Source organism: Piliocolobus tephrosceles, chromosome 5 (genome assembly GCF_002776525.5).
Source record: "Piliocolobus tephrosceles isolate RC106 chromosome 5, ASM277652v3, whole genome shotgun sequence".
NCBI classification, from domain to species: domain Eukaryota; kingdom Metazoa; phylum Chordata; class Mammalia; order Primates; family Cercopithecidae; genus Piliocolobus; species Piliocolobus tephrosceles.
In genome coordinates, this window is record NC_045438.1 from 43,748,400 (window position 1) to 43,775,815 (window position 27,416).

The 27,416-nt window shown below is 38.4% G+C and overlaps 1 protein-coding gene across 9 annotated transcripts in view; it reads left to right on the plus strand.

Moving 5' to 3' along the window:
• The window catches only part of UTRN (utrophin), a 580,797-nt gene that overhangs the window by 434,071 nt on the left and 119,310 nt on the right, over positions 1-27,416 (plus strand). For all 9 annotated transcript variants that reach the window (XM_023183788.2, XM_023183779.3, XM_023183783.3 and 6 more), the window contains one exon: positions 25,124-25,253. In XM_023183788.2, coding sequence (XP_023039556.2) covers positions 25,124-25,253 — 130 coding nt within the window. The remainder of the gene's footprint in view (positions 1-25,123; positions 25,254-27,416) is intronic.

Consider the following 27,416-nt stretch of genomic DNA (forward strand, 5'->3'; position numbering starts at 1 on the left):
GACCCTTGGTAAAGTGCAATATTAGGGTGGGAGTTACCCAATTTTCCAGGTGTTGTGTGTCTCAGTTTCCCTTGGCTAGGAAAAGGGATTTCCTTCCCCCTTGCACTTCCCAGGTGAGGGAATGCCTCACCCTGATTCAGCTGTCCCTGGTCGGGCTGCACCAGCTGACCAGCACTGATTGTCCGACACTCCCCAGTGAGATGAACCTGGTACCTCAGGTGAAAATGCGGAAATCACCTGTCTTCTGTGTCGCTCGCACTGGGAGCTGGAGGCTGGAGCTGTTCCTATTCAGCCATCTTGCTCCCGACCTCCGGGAGTTAGGATTTCAACCTGTAAATTTTGGTGACACATAGACATTCAAACTATAGCAAGTAGTTTCATTTCTACACAGAATTGTTCTGAGAATCAAATGAAATAATGGAAATGAAAGTAATTTAGGAATAGTAAAGTGCTGAAGGGCAGTATGTAATTTTATTCCATTATGTATATTCTGTCAAAAGCAACCTTGTTTACCAATTACCAAGAGTAATGTTTTAAAATTATATTACATTAATCCATACTTATATAAATCTACATTATTACAATTAGGGCTAATGATTGTACATTTGTCGATTCAGAGCAATATTTGAAGAAATGTGATACTTACCTGTAATTATTTATCTTACTGAACATCATCAGTCATAATTATTGAATAGTCTAACCATAGTTTCACCTTAGCCTTGCATCCAAGAATTCCCTTCCTAAGAGTTTATTTAATAGTTTTTGGCCAGTGTTCTAACATAAACATAAGTCTCTAACTTATCCAGAGTCTTTTCTTAAAATCAAAATCTCTTACGGTTGTGTAAGAGATTACTCTATATTTCAGGGCAGCTCTTTTTTTTTTTAAGTCCTTGAAAATATCCTTTTTCTCTGCTGTCATATTCTATTGATCAGGAAGAGTCTTCATTTAGTGTATATGCATGTATAATTTAGAATTGTCAATTACTGGACCGAAAGGACCCTAAGAAATAAGTTAGTCCAGTCCCCTTATTTGTGGTAGAGGAACATGAGATCCACAGTATAGTTTAAGGAAACCTGAGTTTTCATCCCTCCTTCCCTCTCTTACTTTCATTTACTTACTATATGCCTGGAAGTTTATTTTATTTTTTAAGGAAAAATAGGTTTATTTTTAAAAGAAATCAATTCTCTATTTAAAGCATACACAAGACAGCATCTTTCATTTAGTCCTAAACTTGATTATGTATTCTCATTATAATATTCCAGTGACATTCTGGAAATACATTTCAAGGATATCATCATATGCTTATTGGTAAATATCAAACAAAGCTACTGACTTTGAGGGAAAATTTTCAGTAATTTTTTTTATCTACCCAGAGATACTCATCCCACTGTATATCTGGGATTTTTCTGAACATTCTCAAATTTTAACAAAGTTATTTTTTTTTTCCATTGCATACATCAATACGCTAAATTCTCCACTATAATCCAGGTAAAATAATGATAGTGTGTGAAAACTAGTGTATTTTCTAATACTGCCCATGATAGAGTGAAATTACAGCATAAAGAGTAGCCAGGAACCTATACTATAAACATTATCTGGCTCCAAGTATCTTGCAACAAATAACTACTAATAGGACTATACATAGCACATAGAACACAGCAATCCTGAATTGTAGCATACGTGTAAAACCATTTAAAGCATTTTTTCTCAACCTTTTTTATCATCAACCTCCTTTTCAGTTATAAAAATTAAATTCAAATTAAATTAAATAGCTTTAACTATAAATTTCTTCCTAATAAGAAAAATTAATACTAAAAGATTTTGTTGGGTAGGATGATTTTGGAAGGTCATAATCCATATCTAAGATTTTTTTCACCCCAAGAACCAATTTTTGTCTCCAGTTGAGAATGTAAGGGTTAAAGTTGAAATAAATTAAATAGCCTTTAGCATTATTAGAGAGAAAAAAACCTAATGAGTAACAGTGAAGGTTGAGATAGTTGACTTCTAGACCATCTCTGTCCCATACTTGCTGTGCGATCAGGGAAGAAATCATGTCTCTTTATTTTCTTGTTTGGGAGAATACAGTAATAGCATAAAACCTAATAGCTTGGAAAAATCACTTAATCTCACTGGACTGAGTGAGGCTATTAATTAAAAGAATTGGTATACATCAGTTGTTTTCAATTCTGGCTGCACTTTCCCAGGGCATATAAAAGATATCAATGCTCAGTTATATTTACCCAGACCAATTAAGCCAGTCTCTGGAGGATATGGTCTCAACCTATAGTGTAAATTGGAATCACCTGATGGGCTTGTTAAGCCACAGATTAGTAGGCCCCACTTTCAGAGCTGCTGATTCAGCAGGTTTTGGGTGGGGCCTGCAAATGTGAATTATCAAGTTCTTAGGTAATGTTATGCTATTAGTCTATTGACCACACTTTGAGAACTGCTGGACTACGCATTTTTGTAAGATTGAATGTGTGTGTGTGTGTGTGCGTGTGTGTATGTGTGTCCCCAGGTAAATTCTAATCTCAAAAGTATTCGTATAGAAAATTTCAATAAGGCCGGGCGCGGTGGCTCAAGCCTGTAATCCCAGAACTTTGGGAGGCCGAGACGGGCGGATCACGAGGTCAGGAGATCCAGACCATCCTGGCTAACACAGTGAAACCCCATCTCTACTAAAAAATACAAAAAGCTAGCGGGGCGAAGTGGCGGGCGCCTGTAGTCCCAGCTACTTGGGAGGCTGAGGCAGGAGAATGGCGTAAACCCGGGAGGCGGAGCTTGCAGTGAGCTGAGATCCGGCCACTGCACTCCAGCCTGGGCGACAGAGCGAGACTCCGTCTCAAAAAAAACAAAAAAAAAAAAAAAAAGAAAATTTCAATAAGGTTCTTTTAAGTTCTAGGATACTGATATTTTAATATAATAAGAGCTGTTAAACATCAAGATGGCCTATAGAAAGGAGACCTATGGATAAATATCAACTTCTTGGTCAGTTTTCATTAAAAACTCGTTTCTTAAAGCCTTTTAGAGTATTTTGTTGAAAATTAACTTTTTTTTAGCTGCATATATGGGTCTTCACTTCATTTTTCAGTAAAGATAACTTATTTGGTTATCAGTGTCTCATCATTTGACAAGAGCAATGGAAGGTTTGGATAGTAACCAGCTGTTTTTGAATTGCTTGAAGAGAATCTTGTAAATTTGTAGTCCAGAGGTAATTCTGTGATTGCTTCGATACTTGGAATTGCAGCAGTGCTATAGGTACTGATTCTTTTACAAGACCATTTATAAACCAAGAAGTCTTCTGTATTTTCCAGTCCTAAAACTGAATCAATAAAAAAGAGTGCCAGTTTTTAGATAAAGTATTTAGAGGCTTTGCCTTTGGCCTTTCATATTTTCCTTTCTTCTCTAGAGGCTCTGACTCCTCAGGCCTCTGACTCCTCACGCCTTCATCCCCTCTGAGCTCTTCTAGGATCTAAGACACGAGAGAGGTCCTGGTATAGAAAAAAAAACACAGCCCCGTTTACGTGAAATTTACATTCAAGGGAGATCCTGTGCTCATCCTTAAACTTAGAGTTCTTGTTCTCTGTGTTTTGAGAAATCATTTCCCAAGAGGTTATGGCTGAGCTGTGAACTGCACATTGTTATCCCAAAGCTCTGGTTGTCTTTGCCCAGTCATCAACTTCTATAACCCCCAATTTTTCTCCTTGGTGTTTTAGTCTGTCTTTTGGTGCTATAATAGAATGCCAGGGACTGAGTCATCTATAAAGAACAGATTTATTTGGCTCACACTTCTGGAGGCTGGGCTCACAGTTCCAGGGGCAGGGAAGTTCAAATCAAGGGGCCAGTATCTGATGAGGGTCTTCAGGCTGTGTCACTTCATGGTGGAAAGCACAAAGGCAAGAGAGTGTTTGTGACAGAGAGGAGATGGAAGCTGAACTTATCCTTTGAGCCCACTCCCTCTATAACTAACCCACTCCCACTGTGATAATGACACTAGTCCATTCATGAAGGTCCAGCCCTCATGACCTAATCACCTCTTAAAGGCGGCTCCTCTTAATATCAGCACAGTGTCGCTTAAATTTCATCATGAGTTTTGGAGGGGACATTCAAACCATAGCACTTCGTTATGATTCAGGCAAGCTTTCAGTTCATGTACCCATTTATTTCCAATCTCTTCTTTAAGGGAATATAGAACTCTTTTCAATTATAACATTATGATGTAGCTTTAAACGGAATATAAAATAACTTTTAAAACCAATTTTTTCAGGTATGTTTTAGCTTACTGAAATAAAGTTGCTTCTCTTTTCATTTAGTCTTGTCTATTATTATAAATTCTGTTAGTATTTTTTCTGATCTCTTACTTTTTAGGTCTTTTCCTTTTTGTAATAAAATTTAAAAATCTTTTTAGCTACAAAAATCTCTTGTCTTACAGCTCAGAAGTATGTAATTAGAATCAGTCAAGATCAACTCTCAGATGGCTTGATACTAATATTAGCCAAGGTTTTTTATTCCCTAAAATTTCCCATAGAAAGTAGGGGACCTTGTACTTGATTTCTAATTCATTCTCTAATCTTAAGGTAATAGTTTGAATTACTTTATTTTAAGCAACACAGTACTGATTAATTTGACATAAACTCTCACTGCTAATTTAAGATATCTAAAGAATATCAGATGGAATTTTGTGAAGAGACAAAGAACTTAACACTAACTTAATTATTCCAAAATATATGATCTCATAAATGCAAGTTTTGAATGCCACTGTATACAACCTTAAGGGGTTGATTTATAGAAACTCATATATTCTAAGTCTTCCCATTCCTAACTATCTTTATATATTCTAGTCCTTTATATGTACGTAAATGATTTAATGACTCCTTTTCATAGGGGTAGTCTGTGATAATGGTAGTGCCAATCATTTCATTCCCCATCCATCCATCCATCCATCCACCCACCTATCCACACTATTCACCAAATGCCTTAATGTTAAAGTTGATGCTTATGTACAAAGAGCAATAAGGTATAGCCTCTGAACCTCGGTGATGTATTTTAATAATTCCTATTACTAAAAACCCTGTGCGTGTAGTTTGTTGGCTGTATCCAGAGAGAATACTTTACATTTAAATGTTTAGGTGATGGCTCTGAGATTTCCCCTTAGAATGCTACTATAAAGCAATGGTTTAACGCATCTCCTATGTTCAAACACCTAGCAGTTATAGATCAGATATAAAAAACAGAAAACCAGACATGGCATTGTGGGCTCCAAAACATGACAATCATTCTACAGGCCAGAAACAAAGCAGAAAAGCAAACTAGCTAGTGATGTTGATGCTTCTGGAAAAACGTAGCAGACCCTGGTGATGAGCAGGCAGGAAGCCCCATAGCAAAGACTCAGTTCAAAACCCTTGTCTTACACACGGAAATAAGTGATTCACAGATTGGCTTCCTTTCGTTCTGTAGTGTAAACGCCCCAGGAACTGCCATTATGAAACATCAGTGTATTGTTGACCCTTAATTAAATGTGTGTACTTTCTTGGGTGTTTTAACCAGTGTCTCAGAATGTTGATATATTTTCAGCAACATCAATAATAAATACTTTCTTCAGTGCTTCAACAATACATAAACATTTGAGACTTGGGGCCTAGCACATAGTAAACACTCAGTAAAAGGTGGCTGATATCTTTTCCCATAATTGGTGGGAGTCTTTTCTGATAGTTTTGATCATTTTTTATTTTGTTTAAAACTATATAGGCTACATGAGCAGTTTTAACTAAGTAAAACTGTATTAATACCTGTTATTTACCACCTAGTATAACCCAACAGAAATAACTTTCAATTACTGTCTAGATTAACCTGTCAAATTAGACAAGGGTCATCTTCCAGTCTTTGCAAGTAAAGTTTGGTAAACAGCACAATCGTATTATTTTTTTCATGTAAGTACATATTTGATTCCCCCAAATGTTAAAATAAATTGCTACTTAAAAAATATATAGTGTTTTAAGGACTGTTTTAAAATAAATGGATAGGCCGGGCACTGTGGCTTACACCTGTAATCCCAGCACTTTGGGAAGCCGAGGCAGGTGTATCACTTGAGGCCAGGAGTTCGAGATTAGGCTGGCCAACATGGTGAAACCCCGTCTCTACTAAAAACATAAAAATTAGTCAGGCGTGGTCGTGGGTGCCTATAATCTCAGCTGCTTGGGGGGTTGAGGCAGGAGAATCACTTGAACCCAGGGGGCAGAGGTTGCAATGAGCCAAGATCACACCACTGCACTCCAGCCTGGGCAACAGATTGAGACTCCTGTCTCAAAAAAAAAAACAAAAAACTAACTTGCTAATTAAATAATAAAATAAATGGATAAAGTTGAATCTTCCCATCTAATGACTTAAATCAAATTTTTAGTATCATTTTTGAAACTTTGAAGAAGCTGAGGTCACTATATGCAACTTCCCTTTCAAGAATGTGAGCTTATTGTTCAGTCAACAATTACCTATAATGCACCTACAATGTATATAGCATTTGTAATGTTGTGGATTTACTCTAGTCAAATACTCTTGGGTGGATAAAATTGCAGATGCAGATTTTACTGTTCAATTTGCGCTTCATTTTCATAACAATGTAAATATTAAGTTATATAGGGGCAATTATCAGAGCTCTAATACCTTTTCTCCAATAGAACGCATATTTGATGTTAGAAAAGCAAATCTAGAATAATTGAAAATGCATGATTCAGGTATAATTTCTTGTTTGTGTGTTCTTTCCCTCAGGGCTACTCTGGCCTTTGCTTAACCCGGTTGATTCCTATATTCAAGCTTTATTATATAAGACTCAGAACATATCTGGCCTTAAGCAGAATTACCAAGAAACAGTAGCAAACTTACTCATTAAAATAACAAATTCCAACATTGTCTTTAAAACAACAACACCCTACCATTACATTTAGGCTGTGTGTGTGTGTGTGTGTGCGCGTGTGTGTGTGCGCGCGTGTGTGTGTGTACACGTAGGTGTGGTAGCATTTTTTTTTCCCTGCTAAAGTAATCGGAGATTCTGCCTGCAATTCTGTAATTTTGAGGTCTTGCTGTGTTAGAAGGTTGCCTACAGTGGGAAACTGGTCTTTTTCTGAAATTAAAAAAAAAATAATTTCTAAGCTCCTCTCCAACCTTTGCCAATCTATGTTGACTTCCTCCTTATTAAACGCTCAGCTCCCTAAAGCCTGTTAGTTAAGCTGTTACTTGTGTGCAGGCCTGAAGCAGCGGTTCTCTCAGTGAGCCTACACCTACCTGCCACACCCCAGTTGTCTACACGTGGACTTGTCTCCTAATCGTAATATGTAATATTGCAACCTTACCCCAAAGGGCCATAGAATATCCATGTTTAGAGGGAGAGGTGAGATAGCCTAATAGGTGTCACTCTCTGGTGGTAAAATTAAGAGTGGATCACAAATGTAGGCAAGAAACAGAGGCCTGTAAAACCAATGAACCCTTTTACAAAACAATCATTTTACTGCCTCTGTACATATTTAGCCCAGAGACAATTTATTTTATCTAGCAGTTCATGTATTCATTCAGGTTGAAACTTCTGTATTGTACCTGATGTTTGCCACATACTTTCCTAGGTGCCAAGCATGCATGAGTTTGTAAGACTATTTTTGCCACCGTGGAGCTCACTTCACTGCCTAGCAGTGATGCAGGCATGAAAACAAGTAACTACAGTAGATATGAAAAGTGCTGTAATACAGGCATGGACACACAGCCAAGGAGACACGAATCACAATTATTTGTGCTTAGGAAGATCGGGAAAGGCTCCATAGAGTAAGATGCTTTTGAGCTGAAAGATACCTTGGAATAAGTAAGAAATCACTAAAGGTTGTTGCCAAAATGCTTTAGGGAGAAAATCCTCCAAATTAGCCATGGCATGTTTTGGAGTACACAATAGAGTAAGGGGTGCTGCTTACCTCCTTTTGTGATGATACTTCGAATAAGGCTGAAAGAAGAAAATACAAGTTCAGCACCTAATCCAGTGCCACATTAGAATAAGTACTAATTGAGGATCCCTTAGCTGAAATATTTGGGACCAAAAGTATTAAGATTTTGGATTTTTTCATATTTTGGAATATTTGCATTACACTTCCCAGGTGACCATCCCTAATCAGAAAATCTGAAATCCAAAATGTGCCTATGAGCATTTCCTTTGAGTACCATATTGACACTCAGAAATGTTTGGATTTTGGTATATTTTAGATTTTGGATTAGAGATACTCAACCTGTATTGCATATATTAGCTGGATGAAGGAATACATTTATGTGTGCATGTATTTTAAAGAGTAAAGGGTGCTGGGAGTGGTGGCTCATGCCTGTAATCCCAGCACTTTGGGAGGCTGCACTTTGGGAGGTTAGGGTTAGGGTTAATCCTAACTTTTGGGAGGCAGCACTTTGGGAGGCACTTTGGGAGAATCTCTTGAACCCGGGAGGCGGAGGTTGCAGTGAGCCGAGATTGCGACATTGCACTCCAGCCTGGGAAACAAGAGCGAAACTCCATCTCAAAAAAAAAAAAAAAAAAACAAAAAAAAATACAAGGAAGGATACTATTTTATTACTATGAAAAGCAAAAGAATTTCTGTCTCATTTTTAACATTGATATTTATTATTCTGATTCAGGCATTATTTTTGATGTCTGTGGGGTGGAACCAAAATGAATTTTGTGTATTAACTGCTCACTGAGGGATGTTAACTAAAACTTTCAAAGCACTATGTAGGAGATTTTTTAAAAAAATTTATTTTGTCTGCATACCAGTGGAAAGTAAGCCTGTTTTCTTTCTCTTTTTTCATGTAGTTTTATTAGTGCTATCAAATTTAATGAGTGCTCTGCTCTTTTCTGCTGTCATTCTCTGATGACTTCAGATCCATATATGCTGATTTAACTTTGAAAGCAAGTTGGGAAAAAAGTAAATTACATTCTAGCAGATTTGTCTCATGTTTGTATCATTTATTTTTTTCTGCTTATATTCTCCAGTAAGCAGTTAACTGCTTTTTTGAAACCAAAAGCTTAAGAATCCTGCTCTACCAACAATACCTCTATTTGTTATAGTTCAGCTGCCCTGCATTTAGGTCCAGCTTCTTGGGTGTCCCGTGCAGTCACACAGGGCTCTGTTCTTACAAGGTTTCTGCACTTGGCTTAATGTTCTTCTGCTGCCATCTTGAGATTCTTAGTAATATTTGGACTAGGGACCCTGTCACACTGAGGTCTGCAATCACATAGCCAGACCTGCTTACATTGCGAAGAATATTAACGTATATGTTCTGACACACGTAAAATGTAACACAACATTGAATGCCTCTTAAAACTTGCTTCAAGCATCTTTCCATCTCCTTAGGTAAGGAAGCCATCCTGAGCCCCACTCTGAGTTACATGCCGCTTGTAATTCGCGATGTCTCTGTTTGTTAGTGTTGGCTGAGCTTTGTCTAGGGGTGGTTCATTCCAAGACCTCACCTTTCCTCTTGACTTATTAACTGTTCCTCGCACTCTACTTGACTTCTAGAACACCAGACTCTTCTGATGTTTTTCTTACCTCACTGGTAGCTCCTTCTCAGTTTCCCTTCCTGGTTCTTCCTTCTCTCCCCTGTCTCCTAAAATTGGAATGTGTCACTTGTCAGGCCATGTCACCTTCTCTATACTCACTCCTTCTTGGGTTTAAAAATGCCATCTATATGCCAAGCACTCCCAAATATATATCAGTTTACATGTCATCTTTGCTTGAGTGTGTAATAAACACCTCACACTTAATATGACCAAACTGACTTCCTGAATTGACCCCTATAACATGTTCTACTCAGTGTTCTGCATTTCAGTTGGTAGGAATCTTATTTCAGTTGCTTAGGTAACAAATAATAATCACCTTCAGTCCTGTCTTTCTCTCATTTTCAGTCTCTTAGGAAATCCTGTTGGTTCTCTGTTCAAAATATAGAATCTGATTCTACCACCTGTCACTCCTCTGTCTCTGGAAGTATCAGTCCAGCAACCAGAGTGTTCCTACTAAAATAAATCAAACTCTGTAGGGGCTTCCTAACTTATTCAGAGGAAAAGCCACAGTTCTTGGAATGGTCTGCAAGGCCCTACCCGATCTGACCTACCCCCTACTCACACCTTGCTCATTTCCTCTCTTGCTGTTTTTTCTCTTACACACTGGTTTCGGCCTCACTGGTCCCTTGCTGAGCTTTCAGTCACAGTGCCAGGCTGTCTGCTCTGCCACGAATGCCCCTCCTTTTTTTCTTTTTTTTTTGAGACGGAGTCTTGCTCTGCCGCCCAGGCTGGAGTGCAGTGGCGCCATCTCGGCTCACTGCAAGCTCCACCTCCCGGGTTCATGCCGTTCTCCTGCCTCAGCCTCCCGAGTAGCTGAGACTACAGGTGCCCGCCACCATGCCCGACTAATTTTTATTTTATTTTATTTTTTTAAATTTTTAGTAGAGACGGGGTTTCATCATGTTAGCCAGGATGATCTCAATCTCCTGACCTTGTGATTCGCCAGCCTCAGCTTCCCAAAGTGCTGGGATTACAGGCATGAGCTCCCGCCCTGGCCCAGAGAATACCCATTTTTTACTCAGCTTCTCTAGTTGAACTACAGCTCCCTCTGAGCACTCCTTCTCTCTCACTCTCTCTTTGTCTCCCTCTTTCTTGCTCTCTCTCTCCCTCCCTCCCCCCCCCCCTTTTCTTCTTCTTTCTTTTTCTATAGCATTTATCAGAATCTAACACAATGACTTACTTTCTATGTCTTTTTTTTTTTATGCCTGGTACTCTGGATGCTCGATAGAAGTTGAATGTTGACTGAGAGAACTATATCCAAAGGGAACATGTCTTTTGGTGTGAATGTTCCTTTTGTCTCTTTATTCCTCAATAATTCTTTTGTATTCATTTGCGTTCTACAGGATATTAGATTTTGAAAATATTCCTACTTTAAATAGCCAAATCTTTAATAAAGGTTATAGCTGACATAGAAGTGTAAGCAATACTCTTTTCTCAAGAGCTAGAAATCATTTCAGTTACATATTTGAAATGTAAACAAATTAAATAACACAATTGCACTTTATGCCTTGATATTATAGTCAATTCAGAGGTTATCTTTTCTCTATCTTAATACCGCCTAAATCGTTCAACTCAAAAATGGGAAAGATTTTTATGTAAGGGAAAATGAATTGGCATACCTTTAATTGTTGAGATAGTTTTAAAAATATATCTTATTTTTTTTAGCTGTATATGCTGAATATTGCCAGATTCTTCCAGTGTTTGTGCTTCTCTCTGTTGTAGAAATTTAATATCTCTGAAAGCTAGATGAGTTGAGATTTTTAACAAATGCAGGGAGTAGCTTAAACATATGGAGTCTCTCATTCAGTGACTATGTGGTCATGCATTATATGTTGTAAATAAATCTAGCCTGAGGTCACTGAAACAAAATATAAAGGGAAAGTTTTATGATTGTTACAAATATAAAAAATAGCCTTCTAAAACACATTTGTAATTCTTAATAGTACTGTCCTTTGAAAGTAGTAATTTATTCAGTGCTAAATGAGCTCAATTCTAATGGGCATTCCTTTCTTAAAAGTATAATTTTTAATTATGAAAATAACAACATATTGCAGAGTTTATAAAATAAAGAATAAAAACATGGCCGTAATTTTATCACCATAACAACCCTTTTCTTTTTGCATATTTACCTTTTGCATAGTTTCAGTTGGGTGCAGAGTTTTTCTGTCGTCTTTTTCACTTAGATACATGTCATGCCTATTTCTTCACATTGCTATGTGGTCATTATCACAATAATTTTTCAAGGTTGCATAATGGTCTCTAGTGTGACCATATCATAGAACCTAAATATATTCCAGGTGTTGGAGATTTAAGTTTCTTTCAATTTTTTAAAAATGATAAATAACATTAAAATGAACACTTTTGTGTTTATAGCTTTTTTGGATCATTTTCTTAGGATATATTCCCAAAGGTGAAATTCCTGTTTCTCGCAATATGACCATAGTAATGACTCTTGATATATTGCCAGCCTACTTTCCCAAATGATGTAACCAATTTTTTGCCTCCAGCAATGTGTGAAAGTGAAGCTTTACTGTACCCTGGCCTGTGATTTCTCATTTTTGTTCTATTTTTAGTGATCTTTGTATTGTTAGCGTTAAAATACTAGTACCTCATAAATGTGTAGAAATTTAGAAAACAATTTTGGAATATCAGACACCTGAGTCAAGGTTCTCTCCACAAAGAGGAAGAGGAGAACTGGTTCGATGTTTAGGTTAGTCATGCCTAGAAGGATAGGAGAAAAGCTATCCATGGTTTGTTAAACACATTAGTTGAAAAAATTTATATTTATCCCAAATTAGTGTGTTTGATGTCATCTAGCTGACCATTTATACCTCCTTGGAGCATTGCTTTGCCGTTTTATTCTGGAACAAAATGGTTCACAAAAAAACCACTACATTTATTTCTTTGCTTTCTAAGAATCTAAACTAATATAAGAGTCTTGCAACACAGTTTTCTGCTTATGAAACATTTTGGCTTCATCTTGGAGAATCATATAATTCCCTTCTCCCCTCCCCTCCCCTTACCTCCCCTCCCCTCCCCTCCTCTCTCCTCTCCTCTCTTTTTTCAGAGTCTCACTCTGTTGCCCAGGCTGGAGTGCAATGGCTCGATCTCAGCTCACTGCAAACTCTGCCTCCCAGGTTCAAATGACTCTCCTGCCTCAGCCTTCCGAGTAGCTGGGATTGCAGGTGCCTGCCACCACACCCAGCTAATTTTTGTATTTTTATTAGAGACAGGGTTTCACCATGTTGGCCAGGCTGGTCTCGAACTCCTGACCTCGTGATTCGCCTGCCTCAGCCTCCCAAAGTGCTGAGATTACAGGCATGAGCAACTGCGCCCAACCTGAACCACTGCAGCCAGCCCATTTTTTTTCATAATTAAATAATTTAGCCCTTAGAAGAGTTAAGTCATCTACTTTCAGATGTTCTTACAAATGGAGGGCTTTGTTCTGGCGTTGGTCAACCAAAGCTCTAGGTAAAATGGCCAGAACCTTCCTCTACAAGTAAGAGTGAACAGAGGCTTTGGAAAGAAATTCAGTCTGAGAGAAGAGCTGAGAAACATGGTAGAATTTTAGATTAGCATCATTTTAATAGTAATGGGCTGGGTGTGGTGCTCACATCTGTAATCCCAGTGCTTTAGGAGGAAGAGTCAAGAGCATTACTTAAGGCCAGGAGTTCAAGACTGGCCTGGTCAACATAGCAAGACCCTGTCCCTAAAAAAAAAAAAAAAAAAAAAAAGCCTGGTATTGTGGCATGCAACTGTAGTTCAGCTACTGAAGAGGCTGAGGCAGAAGGATCACTTGAGCCTGGGAGTTCAAGGCTGCAGTGAGCTTTGATGGCGTACCAGCCTGGGCAACAGAGTGAGACCCTGTCTCTTAAAAAAAGTAATTTTTTATTCTACAGCACTGAATAGTTTCAAAATATGTTTTCATTCACTGTCTCACCAGTGAAGTTAGTAAAATGAGAGATATGATTAACATTCAGAGAATTTAAGAGACAAACCCAAGTAAGGGCTTATGGGTGCAGGGATGGGTAAGGGTGTGCCTATGTGCTGTGGACTGAACTGTACCTAAGGCTTTGGCTGCAAATCTTTACCTGGTTTTACTTTACCGCAGAACGGCATTTTTAACATCTCCTCATTCATTCATACAAAAATTTATTGCCTTTCCACTATACCTGCTGTGGCACAAATTTCAGCCTTTCATGAGGGCTCAGTCTGGCACCAGAGTCAGGTTAGCAAAAAGGTGAGGGAGTGTGGTGAATGCTGGGTCAGCGGGAGGGAAGGCTGCGGTTCATGCTGGTGGTGCAGGTGGCATTGGAGCCGGATCCCTAAAGGGTCCAAAGGGGTGACTCCTGTGGATTTCTTTGACTTTCACCAGTGAGCGTCAATGAGATTGTTAAGAAAGCAAAACAACACAGATGTTGTCTTGAGATAATAATGTGTTCTATGGGGGCCGGAAGGGGAAGACTGCTTCCCTCTCCTACTGCGGAGTTGCTCCATGCTGCTTTCTTCCACAGACCTACTTTGTATGAAATGCTCCCGTTTTGCAGGAGTTTTCCTTCCTTGATCTTCTAACAATGGCCTCCTGAGGTTCCACATTTTCTTTTATGCCAGTTTATTCATTTTTTCATTCATTAATCCAAAGGATATACTGAGTGCTGGAATCTAATGAGAAGGAGCACAGCTATTGAAAATTTGAAACAAGGCCGGGTGCAGTGGCTCATGCCTGTGATCACAGCACTTTCAGAGGCTGAGGCAGGTGGATCACCTGAGGTCAGGAGTTCGAGACCAGCCTGACCATGGAGAAACTCCATCTCTACTAAAAATATAAAAAATTACCTGGGCATGGTGGTACCTGCCTGTAATCCCAGCTACTCGGGAGGCTGAGGCAGGAGAATCGCTTGAACCCAGGAGGCGAAGGTTGCGGTGAGCCGAGATGGCGCCATTGCACTCAAGCCTGGGCAACAAGAACAAAACTCCATCTCAAAAAAAAAAAAAAAAAAAGAAAAGAAAAGAAAATTTGAAGTAAAAGCCTTCTGAATTGCAAAGACCATGAGGAGGAAATAGCTTGGCGTGTTCTAGGAACAGAAATAAGGACTTTGAATCTAGAGATGAGGGTGCATTAGAAGATGACATCAGAGAGTGGGGAGGGTCCAGACCTTGGGAGGAAGTTTAGAATTTATTCTATGTGCAACAGGAAACCATGGGAGGATTTTAAACAGAAGACAGGATCTGATTTATCTATCATTTTAATTTTGTAATTTAGAAAATTTTAAGAAAAGTGCATGCTAGCAAAGTTTGGTGTTTGATATATGGACGATTTGGATAATGGCTTTAGATTGAAGAAAGGGTTGGAAAGAGTTGCTATTTAAAGAAGGGGGCTGACCCCAGGATTTAGTTCACACCCACATGTTTGCATTTTGTGTGTTCTTAGCTCAGTCCATATGACCAACTGCTAGTTTAGGACAGAAGGGATTAGCAGGGATTCCCCTCTTCCCTCCAGTTCTCTTAGACCCTATTTTCTTATTAAAAGATGTGCAGGATTCGGTCTCAGTCAGTGATGTCAGCAACCCAGCCCTTGTGGTGAGCTCATGAAGAAAATGAAGAGCAGCTGATTTACTTCTGAGTATTTCTACCCTAAGTCACTCCAGTCACTTCTTTCTACCTTATCATTTAATCTCTTGTCCTTCCCACTAAGTTATAGCAAATGAGGAGAAATGTTCCCAGACCATTAAAGGAGGATAATTAGGAATCTCTCTATAGATATTTAAAGTTGAATAAGCAGCAATATTCAGCTGCCTGGCACTCAGAGGCACACCTGTAGCATCCAACGAGCACGCTGAGTTCGAAGGAGTCAGAGAGTGGGACAGGAGGAAAGGTGTCTTCAATAAAGTTAATTCTGGCTTTTAGAAATTCTGTTGAGAATGGAAACTGTGATTTTTAGTAGCTACATTCTGATATTTGCAATCAGGTCTTCATTAATCTGCCATTTCAAGAGCTTCATTTAGTTCAAGTAAGTATTTGGAAGGTACACAATTGGAAAAGCCATGAGAGACTACATTACCTTAAATGTGTTTATTCTATTTGTTTTCTTGATTTGCTTTCCACCTTATTACCTTTAAGCTAGTTACAATTTTTTTTTTTTTCAACACACAGTTCGTGTGTATTTGAGAAGGTTGAACTCCCTCCCTCCTCTGTGTATTTATTCATAGTGAGGCTCCTTGGTACCTCTTTGCATACCTCTTTGCATATGCTCCATGCATACCTCTTTCAAAGATTTGTGGCACTTAACCACGTTCTAGGCTAGTATTCTCTCTTCCCCTTTAGACTATAAGTTTCTTAAAGAATGGGTTTAGAGCTGATTGTTGCCTTCTCTTATGCCTAGCATGTTTTTTATATATTGTATATATTTGTACTTAAAAAATTTTTTTTTGGTGGAAATCTTTGTTGGAAAATCTATGATATACTTTAATGCTGCCTAAGGATGGGAGAAAATGTGAATGTTTTCTTTTGGACACAAGATAATCATTGTGCTCTCCAGTTGTTATTTTTGACTCTTGAGGTATTTGGTATGATATCTTCTTCTACAAACACCTCAGAGCATGCAGCTTCTAAAACACTGTTTCTGTATTCCCTTTGTTGTTGTTGTTTTGAGACAGGGTCTTGCTCCGTTGCCTAGGCGGGAATGCAGTGGCACCATCATAGCTCACTGTAGCCTCAAACTCCTGGAGCCAAGCAATCCTGCCTCAGACTCCTGAGTAGCTGAGACTATAGGAGTCTCAGCTAGTTTTTGTTGTTGTTATTGAGATGAGGTCTAGCTATGTTGCCCAGGCTGGTATCAAATTTCTGGCCTGAAACAATGCTCCTGCCTTGGCCTCCCAAAGTGCTGGGATTACAGATATGAGCCACCACAGCCAGCCTCAGTTTTCCTTTTTGAGATTATTTTGTATCTTCCCACTTGTTCTAACTGATGCTGGTCTACTGCTTGGAGGCCGAAACTTCACTTTGTATAGTTTGTCTGGGAGGGGAATTGAAGGTCTTTTCACATATCCACTACAGACTGAGCATCCTTTGTGTAAAATGCTTGGGATCAGAAATGTTTCAAAATTCAGAGTTTTTGGAATTTTGGAATATTTGTGTGTCCATAATGAGATATCTTGTGAATGAGACCCAAGGGTAAACATGAAATTCATTTGTTTCAGATATACCTTGTACACCTAGCCTGAAGGTAATCTTATACAATACTTAAATAATTTCACGCACTAGCATTTGTATACATTTGAACCATCAGAAAGCAAGAGTATCAGGTGTGGAATCATTTCAGCACGCAAGTTTCAGATTTTGGAACATTTCAGATTTGGGATTTTCAGATTAGGGATACTCAACCTGTAGAATGCAAAATGCATAAGCTTTGTGACACGTTGTCATGTAAGAGCACTTTTAGCTCAATGGCCAAGCCTCGAGTCAGCAAGTAGCCAAATGTCTGCTGCACAGAGAAGTATGTGGTTGCTAGGTGCCTCTCCCATCAACCACAAGGACTCTTTCCCTAACTTCCTTGATAGAAAATATTTTTACAGAAGCAGTCACCCTCATTCTTCACTCACTCAGCTCTGATAGCACCAGTCTCTAAGCTAGGCATGCACTTGCCTCAGAGCCTTTGCACTTTCCACTTTCTCTGCCTAGATTGCTCTTTTGCCAGATCATAGCTTGCTCCCTCACTTCCTCCCAGTCTTTTTAAAAACATCACTATCTTTTGGAAGCCTTCCCTGACCACTTACACAAAATATTACCAGCCCTCATCTTCAGCCCAGCCATCTCTCTCCTGCTTATCCTGTGTGGTAGATTTTTATAATAATGAATCATGCCTCCCTGTGTCCACACTCCTATGCAGAGGGAAATGTTTGCTCTTGTGACCAAAAGATAATGTGCATTTTTCCATTCTCTTGAAGCTGCTCTGGCTTCATGACATGCTTCAAACAATACAATGTGACACAGTGATGTGCAAACTCTAAAGCTTTGCTGTCTCACATAAGAACACTTAGACACATGTAACCATTTGTATTTAAATCACAATTAGATAAAATTGAAAATTCAGTTCCTCAGTTGTACTAGTCGTATTTCAGATACTAAATAACCAAGTGTGAGTAGCAGGTACCATACTGGAGAGCAATTAGAGACCACAGAGAGGGAAACTGAGGTACTCCAGACAATAGGCAGTGATGATTTCCAGACATGTGAGTGGGGCTGTTTTGTCCCGCCCCACCCATCCAAGCTACAGGATGACTGTAGCCTCACCAGTAATCCCAGGTGGTACCAGCCAAAGAACAGGTCAAATTGCCAACCCACAGAATCATGAAAAATAATTGTCATTGTTTTAAGCTATAAGTTTTATATAGGTTTGATATACAATCGTGATAATGGAAGCACTCTTCAATTCTAATGACTGGCCGTAATTTTGAAACCATGCCCTAAGGAGTTACCTCATGGGTGAGGATGTGACAAAATGAGGAAGACGGAGTGAATCCATACCGTCCATGACAGTGAGATCAGTTCCTTATTTATCTAAAAAGGGAAAAGGATTTTTGCTATTACTAAAATAAAAACCAAAAGCAGACTGAAATACTTATTAATAGCACAGACTTAGTTTTACATCAAAAAATTATTACCAGTAATTTGCAAAGTAGATAGTTAAAAAATACAGACCTAACTGGAATCCATTAATTATTTCAATTTAAGATGAACAGATTGGGTGACTTAGTTATGTCTCGCTCTGACATATTTTGTAATATTAAATACATAGTAGTTAATTCTGAAAGCATTTATTCCTTAATTTATTATGCTCAAGCATTTATTGGGTGCTTTCTATATATGTCTAGGCGGGTACAATAGAGGATTTTAAATGATTAAGACCTGAATGTTACCGTGGAAGAACTCACAATTTAATGGAGGGAACAGATGCATGGTCAAAATATATGCACGTTAACACAGTACAAGCTGTGTTAGAGGAATAGGAAGTGCTCTAGAAACACTGAAGTGGGAGCAGCCACCTTATTATTGCCTGTACTGAACATACAGAATGAACTCTTACTTTGCAGATGCACTGGGGATAAAGACTAGAAAAGAAACAAATTAGGCCAGGCGCAGTGGCTCACGTCTGTAATCCCAGCACTTTGGGAGGCCAAGTTGGGTGGATTGCCTGAGCTCAGGAGTTCAAAACCACCCTGGGCAACATGGTGAAACCCTGTCTTTACTGAAATACAAAAAAAATTGGCCAGGCATGGTGGCACACACATGTAATCCAAGCTACTTGGGAGGCTGAGGCCACAGAATTGCTTGAGCCCGGGAGGCAGAGGTTACAGTGAGCCAAGATCATGGCACTGCATTCCAGCTTGTGTGACAGAGTGAGACTCCATCTCAAAAAAAAAAAAGAAAAACAGAAAAAAGAAACAAATTACCTAGAGAATTGTTTTGGGTAAAAAACAGAATTATTGTTTTATTTTAACAATAACCTTATTGAGATAGTATTCCAATATCATAATATTTACCCATTTAAAGTGTGCAATTCGGGGGCTTTTAGTATTTTCAGAGAATTGTGCACCATCATTGCTATCTAGATTCATAACTTTTTTTTTTTTTTTTTTTTTTTTTTTGAGACAGAGTCTCGTTCTGTCACCCAGACTGGAGTGTAGTGGCACAATCTCAGCTCACTGCAACCTCCGCCTCCTGGGTTCAAGCAATTCTCCTGCCTCAGCCTCCCAAGTAGCTGGGACTACAGGCTCCCGCAACCACACCTGGCTAATTTTTATATTTTTAGTAGAGATGGGGTTTCACCATATTGGCCAGGCTGGTCTTGAACTCCTGACCATGTGATCCTCCTGCCTCAGCCTCCCAAAGTGCTGGGATTGCAGGCATGAGCCACTGCACCTGGCCCATAACTTGTTTATATTCCAAAAAGAATATCCATACCAATAAGCAGTCATTTCTATCCCTCCCCTCCCTCTCCAAGTTCCCCAGTCTTAAGCAACCGGCAGTATACTTTCTGCCTCTATAGACTTGCCTGTTTGGGACATTGCATGGTAGTGGAATCTTACACTATGCCCTTTCATGTTTAGCTTCTTTCACTGAGCATGTTTTTAAAATTCTTCCATGTTATAGCATATATCAGTATTTCATTCATTTTTATTAATGAATAAGATGTCATTCATTGTGTTATGGATATATCACATTTTGTTTATTCATTCAGCAGTTGATGGATATTTGGGTTGTCTCCATCTTTTGGCTGTTATGAATAAGACTACTATAAACATTCATGTAAGAGTGTTTATGTGGACATATGTTTTACTTTTTCTTCAGTGTATACCTATGTGTAGAATTTCTGGGTCATGTTGACAATTCTGTGTTTAACATTTTGAGGACATGCCAAAGTGATTTCCAGAGTGGCTGTGATATGGGTTGGCTCTGTGTCCCCACCCAAATCTCACCTTGAATAGTAGTAATCCCCGCATGTCATGGGAGGGACCCAGTGGGAGGTAATTAAATCATGGGGGCAGGTTTTTCCCTTGCTGTTTTTGTGATAGGGAGTAAGTCTCACAAGATCTGATGGTTTTATAAAGGCAAGTTCCCCAGCACATGCTCTCTTGCCTCCCACCATGTAAGACGTCCCTTTGCTCTTCCTTCATCTTCTGCCATGATTGTGAGGACTCCCCAGCCATGTGGAACTGGGAGTCCGTTAAACCTCCTTCCTTTATAAATTACCCAGTCTCAGGTATGCTTTTATTAGCAGCATGAGAATGGACTAATACTGGCTGCAATTTTACCATTCCACCAACAAGCATCAAGGTTCCTGTTTCTTCACATCCTCACCAAAAGTTGTTATTATCTGGAACAGAACTGTTTTGAATGAAAATATAAACTCATTAAAACAGAAAAATTCTAATTAGATTATGTTATATGCATTTAAGGTGGCCCATATATCAGTCACGTGATATTAGAACTTAAAGCTGAATGCCACTTTGTAGCTCTGTGTACAAAGCACCTCGCTGGAGTCTAATGATCTTATCATTAGTGTTCACCAGGTGGTTGGGAAATGCAGGTTTTCTTTTATGTCTAATTGAGAGAGGTAAAAGTTGAAATGATTATATGTGTAAAGCTGTTGAAAGTTAAATCTATGTCTGACATACAATTAAATATAATTGAAGTAGGACAAATTGAATAACAAAATTAAATTTACAAAATAGGATATGAATGAAAATTATTACATGTATGCTGCTTGGTAGGATATTTGGGTGGTGCATTGGCATGAGGGCCAGAACCCCGTATTTGTACTTACCATGGTTCCCACCTGCCCAGGCTTGCCTCCTGTACTTCCCTACATTGGTATATGAAAGGAGTTCACGAGACGTTCTCCAGCCAGCACCCTGCACAGAGAGGATTTCTTTCTTTTTTTTTTTCTTTTTTTTTTTTTTCTGAAGCACTTGAGTTTAGTGTGGTTAGGAAGGAAAATAGAATCTGACTCAGACTTGCTTTTAATGAATCCAGGAGACCTGACAATGATATATTATAAAAAACAAAAATAAAAATCTGACAGTACCCCCCAACTTGTCAGCGGCTTTCCATAGCCCATGATTGGGTTGAGTGAGTCTGAGTGCATAAGTCTTAGTGCATTGCAGTGGTCTCTGTGGCCTGACCTCCGCCCACACCTTCAGCTTGAACTGCTGCCACTCTGAGTACTGAAATGTTTGTAGTTCCCTGAGGGCACATACTGTGACACTCCTGCATTCTCTGCTAGTGTTTAGTTTCCTTTGCTGGGAGTACCTTCCTCTCTCTGCAAGACTCAATTTAGGCACCACCTCCCCCAGGAAGCATTACAGATCCCCCAAGGCTCTACTAGGTCCCAGACATGGCATTAATCTGGGTGCATTGTTTACCATGCTGAACAAAAATGGAAAAGGTCTCTGGTCTAGTGGAGATTATATTTTACCTAAGAGAGAAACTGAACAAGAAATATAGAAATGTCACCTACCTTGCATGGTAGAAGGTGACAGGTCTAGGAAATACAAAGATAACTAAGCAGAATAATGAGAATGGGAAATGTAGGAGATGGGAAAGGTGGAATGCTACATTCAATAAGGTAGGTGGATGGGCCTCACCTTCTAGACGGCCTTAAAAAGGATGAGGGAATCTGTGATGTGGCTAAATCTCGGGAGAGAGCTTTCCAGGCAGAGCAAACAGCCAGCCAAAGAGGTAACTCTATTGTCAGAGTCTCCATGTTAAACTAATAAAATTCCATCCATAAAGGAAGTTGATAGGTTGGTTTTCCAAAGTATCCTTTCTATAGACCAATATATACATATTTCCATTTCAATTTTTGAAATCTAAAATGAAGTTCAAAGACACATCTCTCCTTTGCCCTCTTCCCTCCCCACACTCCTACACAGTGCACATTTTGTGGACTATTAATAGTCTAGAATTCCTAGTCAGAAATTACTGTACACCTAAGTTGCATGGATCATATTGTCTTCTTTCTCCAACACAAGATCTGGATTTGCCTGTCAAATATATGCCCATAGTGGTTTTATATTTCCTGAGGGCCGGTTCTGCCTCTGCTCTTCCTTCTCTGAGTCATTTACCTTTATGTCCTGTCTTCTCTCAGTTTTTAATTTCTTTCCACATAATTGCCTATTGGTGTTTTCTGGTTGATCTTTTGTGCTAAATTCTAATTACCATTGTGTGAATTCTTCTTCCTATTTGATAAACCAGAGTGAAGAGGTGTTCTAAGGTCTCCACCTTCTCTTCAGTGGCTTGCATTAAATCCGTACATTCCTGAGACTTCCCCTTCCCCAGGAAGAAATCTAGCACAGCCCTTGCACAGCGTTTTAAGAATCTTTACTACTCCTGGGCCGGGCTCAGTGGCTCTTGCCTGTAATCCCAACACTTGGGAGGCCAAGGCAGGCAGATCATGAGGTCAGGAGATCGAGACCATCCTGGTGAACATGGTGAAATGCAATCTCTACTAAAAATATAAAAAATTAGCCAGGCGTGGTGGTGGGCGCCTGTAGTCCCAGCTACTCGGGAGGCTGAGGCAGGAGAATGGCATGAACCCGGAAGGTGGAGGCAGAGATTGCAGTCAGCCTAGATTGTACCACTGCACTCCAGCCTGGGTGACAGAGCAAGACTCTGTCTCAAAAAAAAAAAAAAAAAAAAAAACAAAAAAACCTACTCCTAGATGGGTGTGGTGGCCTACACCTGTAATCCCAGCACTTGGGAGGCCAAGGCAGGTGGATCACCTGAGGTTGGAAGTTTGAGACCAACCTGGCCAACCATGGCCAACATGGTGTAAAACCCCATATCTATTAAAAATACAAAAATTAGTTGGGCGCAGGGATGGGCACCTGTAATCCCAGCTACTTGGGAGGCTGAAGCAGGAGAATCACTTGAACCTGAGGTTGCAAATGAGCAGAGATTGCACCACTGCACTCCAGCCTGGGTGACAGAGTGAGACTCCATCTCAAAAAAAAAAAAAAAAGGAATGTTTACTGCTCCCATATTTACTGATTAGATTTGGGTTTGGGAAATATCTTGACCACTAAAATTTAAAAAAATAATTTTGCTATATTACCTACTATTTTTCACAATTTTTAAGTAGCATGATTTTTCATGTCATTATTATATATTTTTAGATGATTTTGGAAGTAAATGCTAGGAATATTTTTATTCCTCTAGAGCTTCATGCTCTAACAACATAATAATCTAAGTTAAAGAACTGGCTCAAGACTTGTAAATGTGTATGTTTTTGTATTAAAAATCTTTTTTTTCCATTTCTCTTGTGTCTCTTTTTATTTCCATATATTAAAGCTTTAAGTGCCAGATGTATATAATCTTTTTTTTTTTTTTTTTAATTTCCTGAATGTCACATCCTGCAACTTCTTCACAAGCTGTGTTTGTTAAACAGGAGATGATGGAAGGTTTGTTATCCCCGCCCGCCCCCGCCCCCCACCAACCAACCAGGTCATTTAATGCTCATCAGTGGTAATTGCTCTGCGAATTTAGTTGATTTGTGCTTACCTTGCTGTCAGTGTTTGGTTTTACGGAATCTAGGAAAGACATATAAATGTACCTTTGCATTTTAGAGAAAGTTTTATTTTATCCTATATCCTGTGTTACATCACTATATCTTAATTGTGGATTTTTTGGTTCACTTTTCTCCTTTATTTTAAATTTTTTGTCGAAGTAATAATTGTGTAGTTTAAAAGTCAAATAATATTGACAATGCTTACACACAAAAAATAGTATTTATGTCACTCCATCTCTCACTAGTTCTTAAAGGCTATCATATATATTTCTTAAAGGCTATCATGAGATTTTCTGGATATAGAAAATGTAGCCCATTAGTTTCTGTCAACTTCATTACCATTGGTTTTTGTGTGTGTATGTGTTGCTTAGATCCATATTTTACATAAGATGATTATTCTGGTATTTCTAGATTTTTTCATTCTTACCTTTTATTGACAACGGAAGAAAAGGATCTAGCCTGCAAATGCTATAACATCCCAACATAGTGATGTCAAATACTACTAAAAATTTAGTTGTCTTCCAATGGAAATATTTTATTCATTCTAAAATATAATGAAAGTTCAGTATTTTAGAAAATAAAAGTCTGACTTTTCATAATAGGTTGCCAGGAAACTACACTGAAAGCAAAATATTAGAGCCAGTAGGTGGTTATGTGTTTAATTTTAAGAGGATAACAATATTAACAAATTCCATTTGGCAACAGCATTAAAATTGCACCTGAGAAAATCTTCATTTACTCTTATCTTGCAGCAGTCACTGAAGGAGTTTTGTTGTTTTTATAGGTGCAGGGGTGAAAGTTTAGCTCCACTTAAAAGAACAAAGGTGCTAAAGAGAAACCATTCTGAGAATCATAGATTTGCATGAAAAACCTCACAAAAGAAAAATAGTAATTGCCTCAACATGAGAGATGGAACGTATTTTAAGATAATTGGAGATTGTTTTGGATGTGCTCTCATTGGTTTAGTTTTGATTTCATGTATGTACTTTGTTTCTATCTCATTTTTTTTTTTTTTCTTAATGGATTCTAAATAATGTAAAACCCATCAGAGGATCTTATTGCTACTTGTGAAGTTACCTTTCTCTGTTATCATTGGATGTAATTTTTTTGTCAGTCAGTCTTACAAGAAAAAAGTATCTTAGCAAAGGCTATTATATTTTATCAATCTGACATTTGTGAAAAACCTAAAAGTACATTTTGCACAAATTCAAATACACTGTAACAATTTCCCTTAGGTGAAAATTTTAAAGCTGTTTCTTTTTTTGTACAGTTAAGTTTTACAGAAATTATCTTTTTTCCTTTGTATTTTTCTTCATTCATATCCATAAAATTTACATTTTGGCTTCTAACTTAGCTGAAATGCTTGCTATTAGTCATTTTCTTGCTAAGTGTGGTCAGAAGTGGTATAGTTGACAATGTCCCTTAATTTGGTGAACACGTGAGGTTACAAACTCAACTTTTGCTTCTCTTTTGAAAGGCCCTGAGGCGGGAGTTAAAGGAGAAAGAATATTCCGTCCTGAATGCTGTCGACCAGGCCCGAGTTTTCTTGGCTGATCAGCCAATTGAGGCCCCTGAAGAACCAAGAAGAAACCTACAATCAAAAACAGGTGAGACTGATTTCTCCACTACATCATAAAAACACATGCTAGGAGAACAAAAGACCCAAAATCAAGTAGAAATTTCCTTATAGCATTTTAGTATCTAATATTTAAATCTTTTCTTCTAAGTGTTACTTTATTCAAATATGTCATTAATTAACAGATATCTAGATTCTTAAATTAAGAAAATACAATTTTTGTATACCTCAATATCAATTTTTTTTTTTTTTTTTTTTTTTTTGAGACCGAGTCTCGCCCTGCCGCCCAGGCTGGAGTGCAGTGGCCGGATCTCAGCTCACTGCAAGCTCCGCCTCCCGGGTTTACGCCATTCTCCTGCCTCAGCCTCCTGAGTAGCTGGGACTACAGGCGCCCGCCAGGTCGCCCGGCTAGTTTTTTTGTGTTTTTTAGTAGAGACGGGGTTTCACCGTGTTAGCCAGGATGGTCTCGATCTCCTGACCTCGTGATCCACCCGTCTCGGCCTCCCAAAGTGCTGGGATTACAGGCTTGAGCCACCGCGCCCGGCCTCTCAATATCAATTTTAAAGGAAATTAACTGCAGAAAAAATGGATTGATCTAAAAAGTGTACTATAACTATAAGAATAATTTCGGTAAGAAATAAAAATTTATATTTCTTATAAACCAGTTACATGATAAATAATTACAAGTAGTAGTAGAAAGTTATTAAAATATAAAAGTAAATATATAAAATATTTCAAGGTCTATGAGTAAGATTACTTTTGATAATGACGCACCAAAGTCCTTTCTTTTACAAGCAGATATTTCTTTAATTTTAAAATAACACTGTATAGTGTTTATTTACTTTGGCTTAAAATTTAAATGATAACTACCTTACTAGCAAATTTACTAGCAAAAAAAAATTCTTATATTTAAAAATGCTATGTGATAATAATTGCAAGTAGAAGAAATTTATTAAAATATAATAGTAAATATATAAAATATTTAAATATCTATATGTAAGGTTACTTTTAAAAATGAGACACCTAAATACTTTTCTTTTACAAGCAGACAACAGCATTTGTTTAATTTAAAAATAACCTGTAACATTTATGTACTTTAGCCTAAAATTGAAACAGTAACTACCCTACTAACAAATAGCAATACATCATATAGTAAACTTAAGAGAAAATATGTAATGAATTCTGGGTCCATTATGTATCTGTATTGTGGTTTTTCACTGCTGACAATAAAATCATTCTGATGCATTTTTTAAAATAAACATGCCATTCAAAATCATTTTTCATCATTCACTTCACATAGTAACAGCAAACCTGAAAGATTGCCTCTTACTGTGTAAATCATAAACATTTATTGCTTACTTGTAAGGGAAGCATAGTTGGAAAATGCTTTCTTTGACTATAACTGGAACTGGATCGGACATATGGACAGGTAGCCATTTTCCTACTGAATCGTACTCAAGGAACCTTCTTCAGTCCGAATAAATTTCCCATCAAGACCATAATCTTTTTGACTCTCTGAAACTAATTGTATATATATGTGTGTATGTACACACACACGCACACATACACAGAGCACACTTGTCTGGCATTTCTTTTTATTTTCTGCTGGTGGTATCACCGTCTTTCCAGTTAGCCTCCTAGAAAGCTAAGTCATTGTTGAGTCTTCCACTTTTCACCAAATCCAGTGGTCTACAAATCACTCATAATTATTTCTTTTCTTTTTATTTATTTATATTTTTTTGAGACAGAGTCTCACTCTGTCACCTAGACTGGAGTGTAGTGGCGCGATCTCGGTTCACTGCAACCTCTGCCTCCTAGGTTTAAGCGATTCTCATACCTCAGTCCCCCACATAGCTGGGACTACAGGCATCTGCCACCACGCCCAGCTAGTTTTCGTATTTTTAGTAGAGATGAGGTTTCACCATGTTGGCAAGGCTGGTCTCGAACTCCTGGCCTCAAGTGATCTGCCTGCCTCAGCCTCCCAAAGTGCTGGGATTACAGACGTAAGCCACTGCACTCAGCCTTTCATTTGTTATTTCTATCTTTGAAGAATTATTCCTTCTGAGTACTATGTTTTTTTTACATATATATATATATAATATATACACACACGTACATATACACACAACATACTCATGTGCACACACATACTGCCATTAATTCCATAATTCCACATTCTCAGCCTTCTGTGTGT